The sequence below is a fragment of the Callithrix jacchus genome, chromosome 6, assembly GCF_049354715.1.
Source record: "Callithrix jacchus isolate 240 chromosome 6, calJac240_pri, whole genome shotgun sequence".
NCBI lineage: Eukaryota > Metazoa > Chordata > Mammalia > Primates > Cebidae > Callithrix > Callithrix jacchus.
The window spans coordinates 152,767,956-152,787,526 of record NC_133507.1 but is presented as its reverse complement, the minus strand read 5'-3'; the positions used below and the strand labels follow the sequence as shown (position 1 = coordinate 152,787,526).

At 46.6% G+C, this 19,571-nt stretch overlaps 1 protein-coding gene and 1 pseudogene across 6 annotated transcripts in view; one reads left to right on the top strand and one right to left on the bottom strand.

Annotated features, from left to right (window-relative positions):
- ARMC9 (armadillo repeat containing 9) overlaps positions 1-19,571 on the bottom strand; it is a 171,473-nt gene that overhangs the window by 33,725 nt on the left and 118,177 nt on the right. For all 5 annotated transcript variants that reach the window (XM_035306028.3, XM_035306032.3, XM_035306031.3 and 2 more), the window contains exon 20: positions 6,913-7,017. In XM_035306028.3, the coding sequence (XP_035161919.1) occupies positions 6,913-7,017 (105 nt within the window). The remainder of the gene's footprint in view (positions 1-6,912; positions 7,018-19,571) is intronic.
- Positions 1,911-2,646, top strand: LOC100394856 (ubiquitin-conjugating enzyme E2 L3 pseudogene; annotated as a pseudogene). Its single transcript, XR_013519145.1, has one exon. The product of XR_013519145.1 is annotated as a ubiquitin-conjugating enzyme E2 L3 pseudogene (transcript).

The window sequence follows — 19,571 nt, the reverse complement described above, 5'->3', positions numbered from 1 at the left end:
AACATCGGAGGGCCTCAGCCCTGCACAGTGCCATGCTGCAGAAGACAGGCCGGGAGCGCCTCCATCAACACCCTGAGTTCTGTCCAAATGGCTAAAGTCTCCAGGGCCCAGACTCCCGCTTCAGAACCACTTCAGGGTAAAATTAAAACGCGCACTCCTGGGGCCACTGCCACAGCCACGGATTCTCTGGAGGTGGGGCCAGGAACCTGTACTTCCTTTCTTTTCTTTTCTTTTCTTTTTTTTTAATAGAGATGGGGTCTTGCTATGTTGCCCAGGCTGGAGTGCAGTGGCAATTCACAGGCTTGATCCCACTACTGATCAGCACGGGAGTTTTGATCTGCTCTGTTTCTGACCTGGGCCAGTTCACCCCTCCTAAGGCAAGCTGGTGGTCCCCTGCTCCCAGGAGGTCACCGTATTGATGCTGAACTTAGTGTGGACACCCGATTGGCATAGCGCACTACCGCCTAGAACTCCTGGGCTCAAGCGATCCTCCCACTTCAGCCTCCCGTGTAGCTGGGACTATAGGCACGCACCACTGCACCCAGCAGGAACCTGCACTTCAACTAGCCCTTCTGTGAATTCTTAGGAAACTAAATTAATTTGGGTTCTCACTTGATGGAGGGTGAAAGGAGGTATGGAAAGGGAGCGATCAGCATTCATAATAGGCATTCCCCTCAAAACTGAGTCTGTGACTAAAACATAGATCATAGAGTAATTATGACTACGTCACATGGGTTGGAGCTCTCTCAACTTGCAAGTACAGAATCCACTCACCTGACAATGGCCAGGGCTGCTGGAAGGCGGCCCAGCTGAGTGGTAAAGGGCAGGTGGGCTCAGGTAACACTTGGAAGCGACTCAGCCTTTCTCAGCCTTGGCGCCCTCCTCAATAAAATGCAGATGCCAGTGGAAGATGCCCCATAAGTTTGCTGGGAGAATTAAGTCAAATGGAGTCTTATAAAGCAGTCAGCACAGGGCGTGGCCCATGGCATGCGCTGAATTAATTTGAGATCTGCCTATTACTGTTAAAGGTCACTTTGAAATAAAACAAAAAAACTGGGATTCTCTCATTCTGTCATAAATGTCTATATCCTCTAACCCAGGTGATGAAGCTATTTAAGTCAGGGCATTCTTTTTAGGAATAATTGTTTTGTATTTGTATTTATCTATTTTTGCAATAGGATCTTGCTCTGTTGCCGAGGCTGGGGTGCAGTCACAGCTCACTGCAGCCTCCATCTCCTGGGCTCAGGTGATCCTTCCACCTCAGCCTCCTGAGTAGCTGAGACCATAAGTGTGTGCTACCATATCTGTCTAATTTTTTCAAGTTTTAGTAAAGACAAGGTTTCCCCACCTTGCCTGGGCTGGTCCTGAACTCCTGAGCTCAAGCAATCCTCCCGCCTCATCTCCCAAAGTGTTGGGATCACATGCGTGAGCCACGAGGCTCAGCCAGAGGTGTTACTGATTACTCAGCACAGCACGCATGGCACTAAAAATTTCACAAATACTAGAGGCAAAAGAAGCAGGAGGAAAGTCCGCAGTCCTGAACTCTGACGTTCACAGCCTAAAGGAAAACACAGCCCATGGCTTCACTAGAATTATGAGTAAGCAACATATCTCACGGGCCATCACTACTTTCCCTCAAGCTTCAGAAGAGTGACTTGTTCTCCATCACTAGCTTTCTGAGATATCCGTGCTGTTCAGCATTTTGCATAGTCTATGCTCTGCAGAGCAGAGGAACTGTGTGGACAGACCCGGAGTGTGGGGACTAGCATTGTGGCCCTGCAGGGAAGGGGTGGGCTACTGGTCCAGGATCCTGGGGAGAGCTTCCTCCCAACCCTGAACACTCTGGCGGACGCTCCAGTCGCAACTCCACCCTTCCCCCACAAGCTGCTGGCTGGTTTTAAAATAACACCGGGGGAAGGAGCACCACCAAATCCAAGATGGCGGCCAGCAGGAGGCTGATGAAGGAGCTTGAAGAAATCCGCAAATGTGGAATGAAAAACTTCCGTAACATCCAGGTTGATGAAGCTAATTTATTGACTTGGCAAGGGCTTATTGTTCCTGACAACCCTCTGTATGATAAGGGGCCTTCAGAATCGAAATCAACTTTCCAGCAGAGTACCCATTCAAACCACCGAAGATCACATTTAAAACAAAGATCTATCACCCGAACATCGATGAAAAGGGGCAGGTCTGTCTCCCAGTAATTAGTGCTGAAAACTGGAAGCCAGCAACCAAAACCGACCAAGTAATCCAGTCCCTCATAGCACTGGTGAATGACCCCCAGCCCGAGCACCCACTTCGGGCTGACCTAGCTGAAGAATACTCTAAGGACCGTTAAAAATTCTGTAAGAATGCTGAAGAGTTTACAAAGAAATATGGGGAAAAGCGACCTGTGGACTAAAATCTGCCACGATTGGTTCCAGCAGGTGTGAGCAGAGACCCCGTGCAGTGCATTCAGACACCCCGCAAAGCAGGACTCTGTGGAAATTGACACGTGCCACCGCCTGGCGTTCGCTTGTGGCAGTTACTAACTTTCTACAGTTTTCTTAATCAAAAGTGGTCTAGGTAACCTGTAAAGAAAGGATTAAAAATTTAAGATGTTCTAAAAAAAAAAAAAAAAAATAATAATAATAAAATAAAATAAAATAACACCATGACCTGTTCCTGGGATTATGGTCAGGAGGTATGGGGTAGGGCCTAGACTCTATCCTGAACCCAGATTTGGTGGTCTGGGACTAGCTCTCGCTGTACAAGATCACACTTGCCGGCCACTGACCACTCCCAGCTGTTATCTACACCACTTGGCAAGAGCAGTTTTATCTGTTCAGTACCTTCTGTAAACTTCTGGAAGGTAACAGCTATGTCTTTTTTTTTTTTGAGATGGAGTTTCGCTCTTGTTACCCAGGCTGGAATGCAATGGCGCGATCACAGCTCACTGCAACCTCCGCCTCCTGGGTTCCAGCAATTGTCCTACCTCAGCCTCCCGAGTAGATGGGATTACAGGCACGTGCCACCATGCCCAGCTAATTATTGTATTTTTAGTAGAGACGGGGTTTCACCATGTTGACCAGGATGGTATCGATCTCTTGACCTCATGATCCATTTGCCTCGGCCTCCCAAAGTGCTGGGATTATAGGGGTGAGCCACCGCGCCCGGCCTATAGCTATGTCTTAAGCCTCTTTGGCATTATGCTGTGTTGGGCAGATGGCACAGGTTCAATCAAAGCTTTTCAAATATAATTTTCTGACAAAATGTTTCAAGATCTTGACTCATCTTGAAATTTCTGCAATGTACCTAGTACACGAGAACAAGAGGCCTGGGTCATGACTTTCGGGCATATTCGTAGCGAAATGTCTTTTATCTTGCTCAGCGTTCCCCAGCTTAGCACACACACAAAACGTGACAAAAATGTGAATTCAAAGGCTTTTCATGTACCACAAGAGCCAGGGCATGGCAAGGTAGAACCCTGTCTTCTGAGATCCCCCACCCAGCACACAGAGGCTGGCAGCCTGGCAATGTCAGATCACAAGACTGGGTGACAGGGCGGCACATTAAATTTTCTTATTGATCCACATTAAATTTTCAAATCAAAATATTCATGAGATCCTACGGTGACCTGATGCGGTCGGTTCAATGGTGGCCCCCAAAAGCTACGTCCATGTCCTGACCCCTGGAAACTGTGAATGAGTTTATTTGGAAAAAGGACCCCTGTAGATATAACAAAGACCCTTAAGATGAAGAACTCACCCTGGGTCACCCAGGGGACAAGTGTCCTTAGAAAAGACAGAAGAGGGGAAGGCCATGTGAAGCCAGGGCAGGGACTGGCAGGCTGTAGCCACAGCCAAGGATGGATGGATGGCCTGTGGCAAGCAGCTCCTCCCATAGAGTTCTTCAGGCGAGCTCAGCCCTAATAATACATTGATTTGATTTTGAACTTTTGCCTTCCAAAATTAAGAAAGAATAAATTTCTGCTGTTTTTTTTTTGTGTGAGATGGAGTTTTGCTCTTGTTGCCCAGGCTGGACTACAATGGCATGATCTCAGCTCACCAAAACCCCTGCCTCTCAGGTTCAAGCGATTCTCCTGCCTCAGCCTCCCAAGTAACCGGGATTATAGGCATATGCCACCATGCCCAGCTAATTTTGTATTTTTAGTAGAGACAGGGTTTCTCCATGTTGGTAAGGCTAGTCTTGAACTCCTGACCTCAAGTGATCCACCTGCCTCGCCCTCCCAAAGTGCTGAGATTACAGGCATGAATCACCACACCCGGCCAATTTCTGCTGTTTGAAGTCTGCAGTTAGTGGTGCTTTGCTACTGCAGCCATGGAAAATACCAAATTGTACTCGGTCTTCCCATTTATACAGCAGGTTCTTTCTGTGTTTCTCACTACTTACATCTCCACCCATATAGTCTCCTTCTAGTAAAAGGATCATCCATGAACATTTAGGAGGTTTAGAACTACATATTACAGTAAAATGGTACCATGGGGTTCCTGATTCAAAAGCTCTGTCCCTTTGCGCCTCACCAATCCGTATGATTAAACTAGCAGCCCCATGACATTCTGCATCCTGCTTTTTTGTTGTTGCCGAAGATGTTTACCGTATCAACAGAAGATCCCACCCACGGCATTTCACTATAAGTTATTAACCAAGGGCCATGTTCAGGCTTCTGTCTGGCCTGGCTACAGATGGAAACGCTTGCTCACGTTTACGTGCCTGCATGTCTGTCTGTGCGACAGTGTGGTCAGGGGTACATGCACTGTGGTCTCAACAGGTATCACCACGTGTCATCTGAGGAAGCCCCACCAATCTGCCTCCTCTGTTTTCCTCATTGCTGGCCCATGAAGCAGGAGTGTCTTGTAGAAGCTTCTATCCTATCACATGGCGCAGTCTCTTTGACAAAGCTAGCATTCTTCCAGAGGGAAACAAAAGCCTAGTCATGGCTTAGACTTCCATCAACAACTTGGAACCTTGACTGCTGCACTTCTGACCTTCCCTGAGCACCTCCCCATTTGACCCAATGTAAACAGTTCCAGGTCAATTAGACTCCTTTGATCCTTGAGATGTTCTAAGGAATGGCAGGTACTACCCAGCAGCCCCTCCTGATGGAGGCCGTGGTGGTTCCCTGCCACCCCCAACCCTCCCCCCCGCCTCCATCAGTCACCTCCCTGCCTTCTTCACAATGCAGCAGGGTGAAAATATAAGTGGGTGTGTTAGAATATGAGTCAAACCGAGTCACTTCCTTGCTCTCACCTCCAGTGGCATCCTAGCCCTTGTAGAGTAAAATCCAAAACACTTGCCGTGACCTACAAAGCCACATGATCTCGACTGTGGCTGTCTGCAACCTGAAGTCTCACCAACATGTACTGCACTCCAGCCTGGAGCCGCTGAAGTTCCACAGATGATGAGGAAGGGACGAGGGCCAGGTGACCAGGGGCCCAGTGTCCTGGGGAGTTACGGAGGGTCTGGATTGGGGGTGGCCATGGGACCTGGAGGGCACTTTCTGCTTCCAGCTGCTCCCATGAAGGCTCAGGCCACATGCATGCACTGTCCTTCTCCTTCCCAAGGCTCTAGTTGTACCAGTCAATTGTTGAGACACTGGCTCCACCCTTCTTCTCCAACACCAACCTGCTGGCTGTGAGAAGACTTTGGGGTTCAAGCAACTGACTGAGGCAACTGCCAGCTTCAAAGTTCTAGAAGCTTCTTTTTTTTTTTTTTTTTTTTTGGAGTGCCGTGGCACGATCTTGGGCCATTGCAATCTCCACCTCCTGGGTTCAAGTGATTCTCCTGCCTCAGCCTCCTGAGTAGCTGGGATTACAGGCACATGCCACCATGCCCAGACAATTTTTGTATTTTTAGTAGAGACGGGGTTTCATCATGTTGACCAGGCTGGTCTCAAACTCCTGACCTCAGGTGATCCACCTGTCTTGGCCTCCCAAAGTGCTGGGATTACAGGCATGAGACACCATGTCCGGCCTTGGAGCCTCTTTTAGTGACTCTTCTACCCTAAGTCTCAGCAGTCCCACACAGGGTTCAGTCTGAGTTGGCCCTGGTTTCTGGCAGTTGTTCCTCCCTTCCAAACCCTTACTCTCCAGCATCCCACCTGTGCCACCTGGCCGCCCCACCTGCTCTCTCAGACACCTGTGGGCTCTGGCACTGCTATCCTCTCCTGAGGAGTGACTCTTTCCTGACTGACACCCTGCCCTATTTAGCTGGTGGGTCATAAGTCAGAGGTTCTGGAGCTGGCTGAGCATCTGAGCGAACGGGAGCTCTCAGAGGTCAGCTTAAGGCCCCATCCCAGGTGATGACACCACAGGCCTCTTGGATGCTTGGACTGATCACTGGCTCCATCCTGAAAGACCCTCCCTTCTGTTTCCATGACCTTCTTCAGTTCTTAGGAGCCTGTGACTACTCACTTACTGGCCTTCTTGGGGGCCCCTCCTTTCTCCCATTCCTAACTGCTGGAATGCCCCTCCTTGCTGACTGACACTGTGCTTCAGTGGGTGACCTCATGGGCTCTGATGGCTACAGCCAACACCTTCGGGCCAATGACTTGCAAGTCTACCACAGTATTCCCTTCCGATACATAAGGCATGCAGAAGTGAAAAAGTGGGATGGTAGGCGATGACTACGGAGATGAGGTACATCTTCTGATGTTCCAAAGGCCTCTGGCATGTGCCTTCTAGCTCTATCTTTCCCCAATCTCCCTTCTGTATACCTGCCTACTTGTGATAGGTAGCTAGGGCCACAGTGCACTTCAGGGCCACTGAGAGCAGACTGGCTAACATGGACCTTCTCATCAACAGAGTATGGTAACAAACCAAACTAAGCCCTCTGTGTCACTGAAAACACGAAACCCATCACCGTCCATCTGGCCTTTCTGTTTCAGGATCCCACCCTTCGTGTGGCACTTACCCCCAGGTACTCCGTAGTCAGAAGCTTCTCTCCTGAGAGTTCTCCAAGCTGGGGCTGGATCAGTTCGTCTTTGTCCAGATCAGCTTCCATGATGTCATGGTCCTCCTGTTTCAGGAGACATGGGGTGAATGCCTGGACACCCTGCCATAAGCTCCCAAGGAGTGGCTCCCCAGAATGTGTAGCTGTCATGAAACAAGAAGGCCTCTGCCAACTACAGCAACTAGCAGGCTTAGATTCTAAGGGGGCTCAGGGGCAGTCTGCCTCTGCTCCCAACCTCTCCATGAAGACAAAAGGCACAAGGCCAACCAGCCTCTTCCGGAAGCTGGGCACCTAGGAAGCCTCCATCACTTAGGTGTGTGGAGGTTGTTCTAGAGGACTCTTTAAAGTCTCTCCTAATCACAGTTCTCAGAACTTCTCTCCCTGTGAGGTCAAGGCACCATAGGAACAGCCAGTCTGTCACTTTTTTTTTTTTTTGAGAAGGAGTTTTACTCTTGTTACCCAGGCTGCAGTGCAGAGGCATGATCACAGGTCACTGTGCCCTTGATCTCCTGGGCTCAAGCGATCCTCCCCTCTCAGCCTTCCAAGTAGCTGGAACTAGAGGTGTATGCCACCACACCCGGCTAATTTTTGTATTTTTTTGTACAGACGAGGTTTTGCCATGTTACCCAGGCTGCCTGGGTTTTCTTTTTGCTTCATATATGCCACATTTGGAGCCCAAGAAATCAACAACCCAGAAGTGTCAATGGTAAAGACAAAAAAAAAAGTCCCCCAAAGCCTGCTTTTTAGCCAAAGGACCAGGACAGGGAAGGATTGGCATGACAGGAAAATTGTAGGAAATAAACACCAGAGAGAGCACTGTAGCTCCACTCCCAGCTGCACCAACAAGGGCCTCGGGAGCCGCAGCTGTACCCTCACCAGGCTGGGCTGTGCACCCCAACACCCTTGCCAGTGATACCAGAGAAGGCCAAGTAGGCAGCAGTTTCATCCTTGCTGGGCGGTAAGGAGGTCCCCACCCCACAATGTAAGTGGAGACCAGGTGGGAGCTTGGACTTGTACCCATACTTGGCAGTGAACAGATGCCCCTCATGCCCTTCTTGAGGTGGTGTCAGAATGAGTCATGCAGGGTGCAATGAATGACGTGACACTCTTGTTACTTCTAGGCAGGGAGGCATTAGTGGATGCCTAGTGGGGGACCCAGGAACCCCCATCATCTGGTGTCAACCACGCCAAGCGCGGAACCTGGAATTCTACTCATATCTGGCGGTAATTAGGAGTCCCTGCAAGGAGTCCCAACAAGGCAAAAAAAAAAAGGGAAATAAAAGCCATACAGATCATAAAAGGAAGAAAAACTATCCCATTTGCATATAATATGACTGTCTGTGTAGAAATAAGGAATCTACGAAAAACCACATACACATAGAAAAATCCTCCTAGAAGTAAAGAATTCAAAAAGCTCACAGGAGAGAAGAAAAATACATAAAATCGATCCATTTATACCAGCAAGGAACATACAAACATTGCAATTAAAAATATAATACCAGCCGGGCACGGTGGCTCACGCCTATAATCCCAGCACTTTGGGAGGCCAAGGCGGGTGGATCACGAGGTCAAGAGATCGAGACCATCCTGGTCAATAAGGTGAAACCCCGTCTCTACTAAAAATATAAAAATTAGCTGGGCATGGTGGTGCGCGCCTGTAATCCCAGCTACTCGGGAGGCTGAGGCAGGAGAATTGCTTGAACCCAGGAGGCGGAGGTTGCGGTGAGCTGAGATCGTGCCATTGCACTCCAGTGTGGGTAACAACAGTGAAACTCTGTCTCAAAAAAAAAAAAAAAAAAAAACATTTACAATTGCTCAAAACAAGAAATGAGCATAAATCTAACAAAACATGTACATTTGTATGTTGAAAACTATAAAACTCTAACGAAAGAAATCTGTTGGGCGTGGTGGCTCATGCCTGTAATCCCAGCACTTTGGGAGGCTGAGTTGGGGCAGATCACCTGAGTCAGGAGTTCAAGATCAGGGGAAGAGTTGGCATGGCCTGGGCAACATGGCAAAACTCCATCTCTACCAAAAATACAGTTTTGCTCTTTTTGCCCAGGCTAAAGAGACCTTGCCTCAAAATAAATAAATAAATAAATAAATAAAGGCAAAAATAAAAAACAGTGGCAATAGCAATTGCTGGCAAGAATGCAGAGAAACTCAATCACTCATATATTGCTGGTGGAAATGTAAAATAATACAGGCCCTTTGAAAAACATTTTGGCAATTTCCTAAAGAGCTGAACATGCAACACTATAGAACCAGCAATTACACTCCCGGGCATTTATCCAGAAATAAAAATACATGTCCAACATGGTGAAAACCCGTCTTTACTAAAAATACAAAATTAGCCAGTTGTGGTGGTGGGCACCTGTAGTCCCAGCTACTTAGGAGGCTAAGGCCGGAGGATCACTTGAACCTGGGAGGCAGAGGTTGAAGTGAGCCAAGATCACACCACTGCACTCTAACCTGGGCAAAAAGAGCAAAACTCTGTCCAGAAGAAAAGGAAAAAGAAAAGATCCAGATAAATACAGAAGCACACCTTGTTCATGAATCAGAAGACTCAACATAGTTCTCCCCATATTGACATACAGGTGTAATGAAGTGTCTATCAAAATCCCAGCAAGATTTTTTTGTAGTCATAGGTAAGATTATTCTAAAATCTACATGGAAAGGACAAAGAAAATTGAACACACTAAGACAATTTTGAAAAAGAAGAAGAATATGGGAAGAATCCATCTACATGATTTCAAGCTACAGTAATCTAGATTATATACTACTGGCAGAGAGGCAGACACATAGATCACGGGAGTGGAACAGAGAACTCCAAAACGGACCTATACAAAAATGTTTTGTGGATTTTAGACAAAGGTGTACAGAAGAAATTCAATGAGAAAAGATAGCTCTTTCAACGAACCGTGCTGGAAAAATTGAACATTCATAGGAAAAAAACTGAACCTCAATCTAATTCTCACATCTCATTTAAAAATCAACTCAAAATGGATCATGGACTTAAGTGTAAAACTAACACATTTTTAGAACAACCCATACAAGGAGAAAATTGATAAACTGAATTTTACCAAAAAATTAAAAAACTTGCTCAGTGCAAAGACCCTATTAAGATGAAAAGGAAAGCTACAAACAGGGAGAGTATTTGGAAACCACATATCCAACAGAAGACTAGTATATCTAAAATATATAAAGAACTCTCAAAACTCAACATTCAAAATACTCAATCTAATTAGAAAATGGGCAAAAGACACGAAGAGACCTTTCACCAAAGAGGATATACGGATGGCAATAAGCACATGAAAAGAAGTTAAATATCATTAGCCACTGGGGAAATTGGCGGCACACACCTGTAATCCCAGCTACTTTAGAGGCTGAGGCGTGAGATCCCAGCCCAGGAGGCAGAGGTTGCAGTGAGCTGAGAATGCGCCACTGCATTCCAGCTAGGATGACAAGAGACCTTTTCTCAAAAAAAAAAAAAAAAGGAGAAAAATGAAAAACAGTGGCAATACCAATTGCTGGCGAGAATGCAGAGAAACTCGATCACTCATACATTGCTGGTGGAAATGTAAAATAATACAGACCCTCTGAAAAACATTTTGGCAATTTCCTAAAGATCTGAACATGCAACAATATAGAACCAGCAATTACACTCCCGGGAATTTATCCCAGAGAAATAAAAACTTGTTGGCATTCAAAACTCTGTATATGAATGTTTCATGGCAGTTTCATTCAATAGTAGCCCCAAACTGGAAACAGTAGATATCCTTCAACCAGAGAACAGGTAAACAAATTGTGGTAATACACACCACAGAATACTACTCAGAAAGAAAAAGAACTACGGGTGTATATAACCTGGATGAATCTCCAGAGAGTGATGTTGGTGAAAAAAGCCAATCCTCAATGAACGCATACTATATCATTCCATTTATATAACATTCTGGAAATGACAAAATTATAGAAATGGAGAACAAATTAGTGGTTGCCAGGGGTTAAAAGGCTGTAAAAGGGATCCCTCTATGAGGGATCCTTGAGTGATGGAAACATTCTGATCTTGAATTAAAAACAGAGGAGTTTAAAAATACAATGAGCCTATGCGAGACATCACAAGGCTATGTATAATGAAATGTCAAGTGAGCAGCACACACATTTACACAAAGGTAAATAAAGGGGAGGATGCCCTGCTCCTTCCTAGTCCCTGCCAAAGCTTCCTGCTGACCTTAGACTGTCCTTTGCAGGTTAAATTATAAAGAGCAATACAAATATTAACCCAGAAAGAAGGAAGCTGATGGCTATGGTGGGGAAAAGGGAAAGGAGGGGCCCTGGAGGAAGGTGGCAGCCAAGTGCTGGTGTGGTCTGGGGTGCAGGGGGAGGGCAGACCATCATCTCCTGGTGACAATGTTCCCTAACATCATCTAACCAGTCCTTCCCTTGACTCCTGGCCCACCCAACAATCTAATGACTATAATTGGCTCCTTGAAACTTGCCAACAGGAAGACAAAGCTCTATTCTGCAAACATGAGTACCCTATCTTCATTTCCAACTAATTTCTAGTCATTTAGGATGTTCTGGTCTTTGGTGAGTTTGATTTGCCGGAGTCAGTTTCCAAGGGCTATGAAGGCTCAACCTCCCGGGCCTGGGGGTGGGGGTGTGGCTGGGAACTAGGCCCTGAAATGTGATGCTGCCTGTCCTAGGGTGGCCCCTGGGTAGTGCTGTGCTGGGGGACTCTGCCCACCTCTACAGTGTCTCTTTAGCACACAGTCAGTGCCACCTGCCATCACTAGATGGTGTCACCTTGGGATGGGCTGTCCTAAGAAAAGGGGATTTGGCTTATTCTAGGCTGCCCCCAAAGGCAGGCCTGAACCAGCAGAGTAAGAGGCAGGTTCTGGATCAATCCAGAGCCTTTTCCAACAATCAGCACCTTCTTACTCAGGGAAGGGGCTGCAAGGAGATACTACTCCGGCTAGCTTGCATTTGGGGGCATTGCCTTGGTGTGGATTTGTTTTGTTATGCCTGCTTTCCTGGTGTGGAAACAGACCCAGAGAAGTGACAAGTCCACAGCAGCAGCCCAACTGAGTCTAGGAGTTTGAACTTTAAGCCTGGAGCAGCGCTTTTCTGCCCAGATCTTTCTGACTTGGCCCCTTGGGGCTCCGCAGGAGAAACCTGTTTCTGAGGAGGTACAGGCTGAACAGCCTGGGTCCCTGCTGCCTGGCTGGGACTGAGCTCAACAGGACCCAGGGAATGATGGGAGTGGGGGCTCTGGTGGTATCTGAACTCCAGGGTCTCATCCCTCTCTCTTCCCTTCTCTTGTCTAATCACAAATGGAGAAATCACTCTTGCACCACCGGGGGCCCAGGCTCACAGTTACCACTGCGATCTAAGCTTTAGTTGGGACTCGTGCCCTGTGGTGAGGGCAGCCACCTTCTACTGCTGCACCTGAGTTGGCAGCTCTGCCAAGTGCTAGCAGAATTGCTGTCCTGAAATTTCCTTAAAGGTAATCCTACATGTGAGGCCCTGCCGCAGGTCAGCTCTGGGACAGTTATGTAAGATTTATGTTGTTGCCTGGCTTAGAGCGTACTTTACCAAAATAGCAACATCTCAGTGATCAAAGGGTGTGTGTATATTTTATGATGAATTTTAGGAAAGTGAGTATTCCTTGTGAACCAAAGCAGCAGCTCTGTGGTCTGAGTGAGTGGCAGGGAGCTCTGGGCATGGAGTAGTGTTTCATCTCTTCTCCAGGGGACAGAGTCTCAGAGGCCCTAGCTGGAAATGGGCATTGGAATCACAGTTTCACCAAGGTATTGGTGAGACACCACTTCCCTGCCAGGAGGGAATACGAAACATTAAGAAACAAAACAAATGTCCACATTCCATTTCAATGAGAACCACACAGTCCATGGCTAACCTCAGTCAATGCTAGCGAAAGTTTGTCTTCTTTTTTTTTTTTTTTGAGACGGAGTCTTGCTCTGTCACCCAGGCTGGAGTCCAATGTGCGATCTCGGCTCACGTCAACCTCTGCCTTCCAGGTTCAAGCGATTCTCCTGCCTCAGCCTCCCAAGTTGCTAGGACTACAGGTGCCATCAGCATGCCTGGCTAATTTTTGTATTTTTAGTAGAGACAGGGTTTCACCATATTGGCCAGGCTGGTCTTGAACTCCTGACTCCGCCTTGGCTTCCCAAAGTTCTGGGATTACAGGCATGAGCCACCATGCTTGGCCACAAAAGTATTTCTTTATCCTGGACAAGTACATATATAAGACCCATTTACTTGCAAATCAAATTATATATACACAAACTAGCAAACAATACATCTCAATCACAAGTTAAAGTGAGTAAGAGATCCACTTAAATATTTACTCCATTTTATTTATTTACTATTTTGTTTTATTTATTATTTTTATTTTTTGAGACAGGGTCTCTTGCTCTGTCACCTAGGCTGGAGTGCAGTGGCGCAATCATGTGCTCACTGCAGCCTTAACTTCCCGGGCTCCAGTGATCTTCCTACCTCAGCCTCTCAAGTAACTGGGACCGCAGGTCTGTACCAGTATACCTGGCTAATAAATAAATAAATAAAGATTTTTTAAAAATTTAAGAAAACAAAACAAAATGAAGCCAGGCACAGTGACTTGCGCCTATAATCCTAGCTGTTTGGGGGCTGAGGCAGAAGATTGCTTGAGCCCGGAGTTCAAGTCCGACCTGAGCAACATAGTGAAACCCATCTCAAAAAAAAAAAAAAAATTGTTTAATTAAAATATAACAAAACGAGCCAGATGCAGTGGCTCATTCCTGTAATCCCAGCACTTCTGAGTCTGAGACAGGTGGATCACTTGAGCTCAGGTGTTTGAGACCAGCCTGGGCAACATGGAAAAACCTCATCTCTACCAAAAATACTGCACCCAGCCTGTTTTTTTTTTTCTTTTAAATTATAACAAAGTTGTTTTAAAATTAAAAGTAGTTTATAGGCCAGGTGCAATGGCTCACACCTATAATCCCAGCACTTTGGGAGGCCAAGGCAGGCAGATCATGAAGTCAGGAGTTCGAAACCAGCCTGATCAATATGGTGAAACCCCATCTCCACTAAAAATAAAAAAATTAGCTGGGCGTGGTGGTGGGTGCCTGTAGTCCCAGCTACTTGGGAGGCTGAGGCAGGAGAATCGCTTGAACCCGGGAGGCAAAGGTTGCAGTGAGCTGATATCGTGCCACTGCACTCCAGCCTGCGTGACAGAGACTCCATCGCCAAAAAAAAAAAAAAAGTACTTTATAATTAAATTTGTTGAGAATTGATAGGCCCGCCCTAACTTCCAGAAAGAGGACAGTTTCTGCATTTGATCCTAATATTTGCTACCCATTAATAAAAGTTAACTTGAATTGCAGCTTAGTGTGAGCAGGGGGCCTGGGGCAGAAACAGGGCCCAAAGCTGACCTGCTCACAACAGAGACAGTTTGCTTCCACTGCCTCAGTTTCTCTAGTGCAACATGCAGGCAAACGCTATTAATATTTTAATGTAAAATCCATAGAAGTAAGAAAATTTAGGTGAAAATCATTACCAAATCGATGGTTCTTGGTTTAAAAAGTTGTGTACCAAGGTTCTAATTCAGAAAGACATGATTCTTGTCAGTGCCTCCTTTTCTCTAGCTAGTCAACGGGATCACCTGGCTGCCTCGTTTAAAATCATGACTTACTGATGGAAGAAATTTCTTAAATTCTCTGATTTTGGAATGCCACGATACTGTGTGGATATAAACAAGTTACTGCCATGGTCTCTGAGAAACACTGAGATTGGTGAAAAGGAAACAGAGGCATCCTTAGGGCTCAGGAGTGGAGACAGTGGAAGTAAAGCGAGCTGCACTAGTCGAGGTGGAAGTGCAGCTTAACAGAGAAGCCAGAGCTTCATTCAGCTGTCCCCAGCAACACCTGCAGGCAGAGGAGTCCACTCCCAGTACTGGGAAATGTAAGCAGAGAGCCTCCCGGAAATGATGCTTCGTGGTAGCAGGAGCTTGCTACCCTTTCTCTGTCAGTGCCAGGCAGATGAAAACAACTCTGAGGACGGATCTGGACTCTTTGAAATAGGCAAACCCAGAGGTGAGGCCAAGAGGCACCCTCTGAGAATGCCAGCTCAGGCCTTCCAGCTGGTAGAGAAGGCACTGCTGTCATCAATTCTCCCCCCATTTTTTTTTTTTTAAAGAGACAGTTCTCACTCTGTAGCTCACGCTGGAGTGCAGTGGTACAATCACAGCTCACTATAACCTCTAACTCCTGGCCACAAGCGATCCTCCCACCTTAGCCTCCTAAGGTGCTGGGGTTATAGGTGTGAGCCACCGCGCCTCGCTCGGGGGAAGACCTGTGCTAGGGTCTCTCCACGCAAGCAGTTGAGCCTGGCGCCAAGGCTCCTGTACTGGGTGCTCTGGGCGACAAGGCACCAGCCACTGTGCTAACTTGTCTGAACTGCTCGTGAATTCCAAACAAAATGACATATTTAAAAATCTATGAAGTAAAGGAGTGATGGATAAAGAAATACTTCAAGAATAAATGCCTCATTAGGGTGGGTCTTAAATACCATTGTTGGAGGAATTTTACTAAAATTACTGGTCTTTATGTACTACAGCAGAATGCATCAGATTACTAGCGTTAGAGCTCAGTGATAACTGATTACTTCAAGAAATTAAGAATGCCTCATTAAAAAGGCACTTGAACTGAGATGAATTTAGATGTCCTAATGCGAAGCTTCCCCATGGCAGCTTGGTGACCTCATGACACTACAAGATTCTTAACTAGAGGCTTTCGATACATAATACTCCAGACAAACCAGATTCTAAGCAATTGGCCTGAACACAAAACTAAGGGTGACCACTAAATGCATTTGAAAACTCGATTCTTAGAGATAGAATGCAGAGCAGAATGTGTTCAAGTGGTTTTACATACGACAAGTGAAAGTATCCAGTGTGTTTTCCCCCTGAAATGATTATAAGATTTCTATAAGCAGTTTAAATTTGAGACACCTTCTCAGAACACTGAATTGTAAATCTCACTCTTTGTGAAAATAAGGGAAAAACATTCCACATGGGAGAGCGAGGGTGGACTGAGGTGACCAGTCCGGGCGGCGTGATGCACAGACTGCCCCAGTGGAATGGGCCCTGTCCACGTGTGCAGCTTTCCTCCTGAGCGTGTGCCCAGGACTGCAGATGGAAGTGGGTCCAGGATCCTTGAGGGCTCAGCACGATGCAGAAAAGTCTCCCTCTACATTTATTTCCCTATTCACAGAAAGGCAGCCCAGGGTATGACAGCTGGTTTCACAACCAGACCAGTTCATTAAATTGCCGTATGATAGACACCAGAGAATCCAAACACCCTTACTTCCCTAATTCTCCCAGTCTCTTGCCTTTGCTGCTTAATGTATGTACTTAAACTTTCTCTGTACTCTAGCAAAAATAGCAAGGAACGTGGAGATGATGGCGAAGCTGCCCTAGGAAAAGCAGGGCTTACTGAAATATTTCATACACTGAATATGAGAAGACCTGGAGGCTCCGCGGGACAGTGAAAGACAGCAGAAAGCTTCCATGAGATGACAGGGAGAGGAACCCAGTGTCACAGCAGCACCACAGACACTGTGCTTCATAAGGGGAAGAGGAAGAGGTGACTGAAATCACGGCCCCTTCCAAACAGAGGGTCCAAGAGTATGCTCAGGAGATAAGGGGCAAAGAAGAACAAAAGACTTAGGGAACAACGCAGGGCATATCCCCGCCCCAATCTTGAGCAGGTGAGGATGGGCTAGTTAAGCAGAAACCACCACTCTAGAACTGGACACGCCCCTGACCCAGTCAAGGGATTTTCTTATATGTCAGCAGGAATGTCATAAAGAAAAAACTATTATTCAATATACTGTATATGTTCTGAAATACTGTTTAGATGAATCTCAAAGTTCTCACAGAAAAAACCTCAGGAAAAACTCCCAAGCTGCTGCTACCCAAAGTGTGGCCTGGGACCAGCCTGGCTCTGGGCTCCTCCCACCCCTCCTTTCCCAACTGAGGGTGTTTTACTTCTCCACCAGCTGCTTTCCATCCCCGCTTCATCCGGGCCACCCCCTGGCCTTGGCTCTCTCTAACTCCGGCAACACATGAGGAGCCTCCACTCCAGCAGACTTCAGCTTGCATCAGGCCAGTCTGCCTCTGCCTCCAGACCACGAGGATGGTGTTAAAAACAGCTGACAGGCATTGGGTCTGCCTGGCATTTTACATGGATTGTTTCATTTGATCCTTGCAAGCACCTGATGAAAAGGGTACTAATTTTTTTACTTTATGGATGAAAACACTGAGGCTTGGAGAGGTTCACCAGCTTGTCCAAAGCCACACACCGTTGGTAAGTTGTCCAGCAGGACTCAAACACAGGGAGTTAGCTACTGAACCCATTCTTAGTGTTCAGATTCAGCCAGTCACTGACTTGACATTCAGCAAGTATTAACCATGCATCTGTGATTTTCTCAGGTCTCTGGCAGGTACAGAGAGGCTTCCACACTCAGCCCCAACTGTTGCCTGTTGCCTTGGACTTGGAATAAGGGCAGGAGGAGTCTGCTGAGCAAATGCATACATGACACAGGACAGGAATGTCCAAGACCTCGGTGAGCTGTGGCCACCAGCTCACCTGCCAATAAGACGCCTACCAGGGATCAAAACAGGTCCCATCCTCGGCTTTAACGCCACCCTCTCCCACTGCCTTTTCTGAATTAGGCTTATTCTGTAAAGCCCCAGAAGAAGGACCAGAGAGTGGACACTATATGGGAAGAAAGGAAGGAAAGGACATTACCATATTTTTTTGTCCGTTGGGGCCACAGATGAACTCGCTGATCTCACCTCTCTGTCATTTTTATCCCTATTTTTACAGGTGAAAAAACACAATAATACAAATAAAAATATAAAGGCAAACAGGGTCTTAATGAGTGACACTTTGAATACTACCGTCAGCCACTTGAGATTGTACTAGGTGATGGAGAGCAGGAACGTCTTTTAATTTTTTTTTTTTTGAGACGGAGTCTCACTCCATTTCCAGGCTGGAGTGTAGTGGCTTGATCTTGGCTCACTGTAACCTCCGCCTCCTGGATTCAAGTGATTCTCCTGCCTCAGCCTCCCGAGTAGCTGGGACTACAGGCGCATGCCACCACACCCAGCTAATTTTTAAATTTTTAGTTGAGACGGGGTTTTACCATGTTGGCCAGGATAGTCTTGATTCCTTGACCTCGTGATCTGCCTGACTTTGCCTCCCAAAGTGCTGGGATTACAGGTGTGAGCCACTGCGCCTGGTCTAAGAATGTGTTTTAAAAGGCATGGTGTGAATGTGCAAATAGGCCAGCCCTTTTGCGGAGCAATTTGTCAGGACTTAGTAAAGATGAGACCCTCATCCCCTGCATCAGCAATTCAACATCTAGGTGTGATCTGTAGAGAAGTACTCAGGTGTACAAGGACACAAGGATGAGGAAGCTCTTTGCTGCACTGTGAAAAACACAGGAAAGGAAGGAGAAACACACAGGGACTTATTCTAACTATGAAATAACACATAGAGCAGCTGAGTGGGTGAACTGGGTGGTGTGTTTCGGTATGAGTAAAACTCTAATATACTAACACATAATGTTGAATGAAAAAAGCAAGCCAGTAAACAAGTCATATAATACTAGCCACTTATGTAAAATTAAAAACCGTAACAGTATATATTATGAAAGCACAGAATTCTCTGTGAAATTTATACCCCAACTTCAGGATAGAGGTTAATTCTGGGGAGAGAGAGAAGGGAGGGAGATGAAGGGATACAGCCATAGCTGTCTTCATATTATTTTCTGTTCTTTCTGAAAAGTTTAAATGTTCCCTAGTTTAAAAATTAAGTGATCATGTCACCATGTGGTCCCAGCTCTGCTTTAAGAAGATGGTCTGGTGGCCACATGCAGGACAAGCTGGGAGGGGCAGGGACTGAAGGCTGGGAAGTTAGTACAGAGAGGGGTATGAGGCTTAAGCCAGGATGTGGAATAGAAAGGAAATGAAGGGGAGATGAAAGTGGCTTCCAGAATGATGAGCCACAGTGTGGAGACACCATCTGGGAGAGGGAGAGGAAGAGGCCCGGCTCACTCAGCAGTTGAAGCAGCTTGGGTACTTGGGACCACCAGGAGACATGAGCCTCAGGTGTTTGTTATGCCCACATCTGGGTTAAAATCCCTTACTAGTGCTCAGCACAGGGTGAGATGCTGGGCTGAGCACTGCTCAGATTCGTGGCAGTTAGTTTTAGTCCATTTAGAGAAACTAAGTCTTGCACATGGCAGAATCAGGACCCGAACAGGGCTCCTAATCCTAGGATGAGGGACATCTGGCTAAGCCCAAATGCCACCTCCACCTGGATGTTCATGGGCTCTACAAGGCTACCTGGTCCCAGCGCCTTCGGGCTCAGTTCAAGTCCCAGGAAGAGCCCAACCCAGTCAATGACTTACTCACTTCACTCAGGCAGTTTTATTTCTCACTGTAAATCGGTAAACCAGCACTTTGAGAACTTAAGAATGCAAGAGGAGTGATAATGTCCCTCCTCATTAATAAATTCTAACAGCTTCCCTCCCTCAGGATAGAAGCCAAAGTT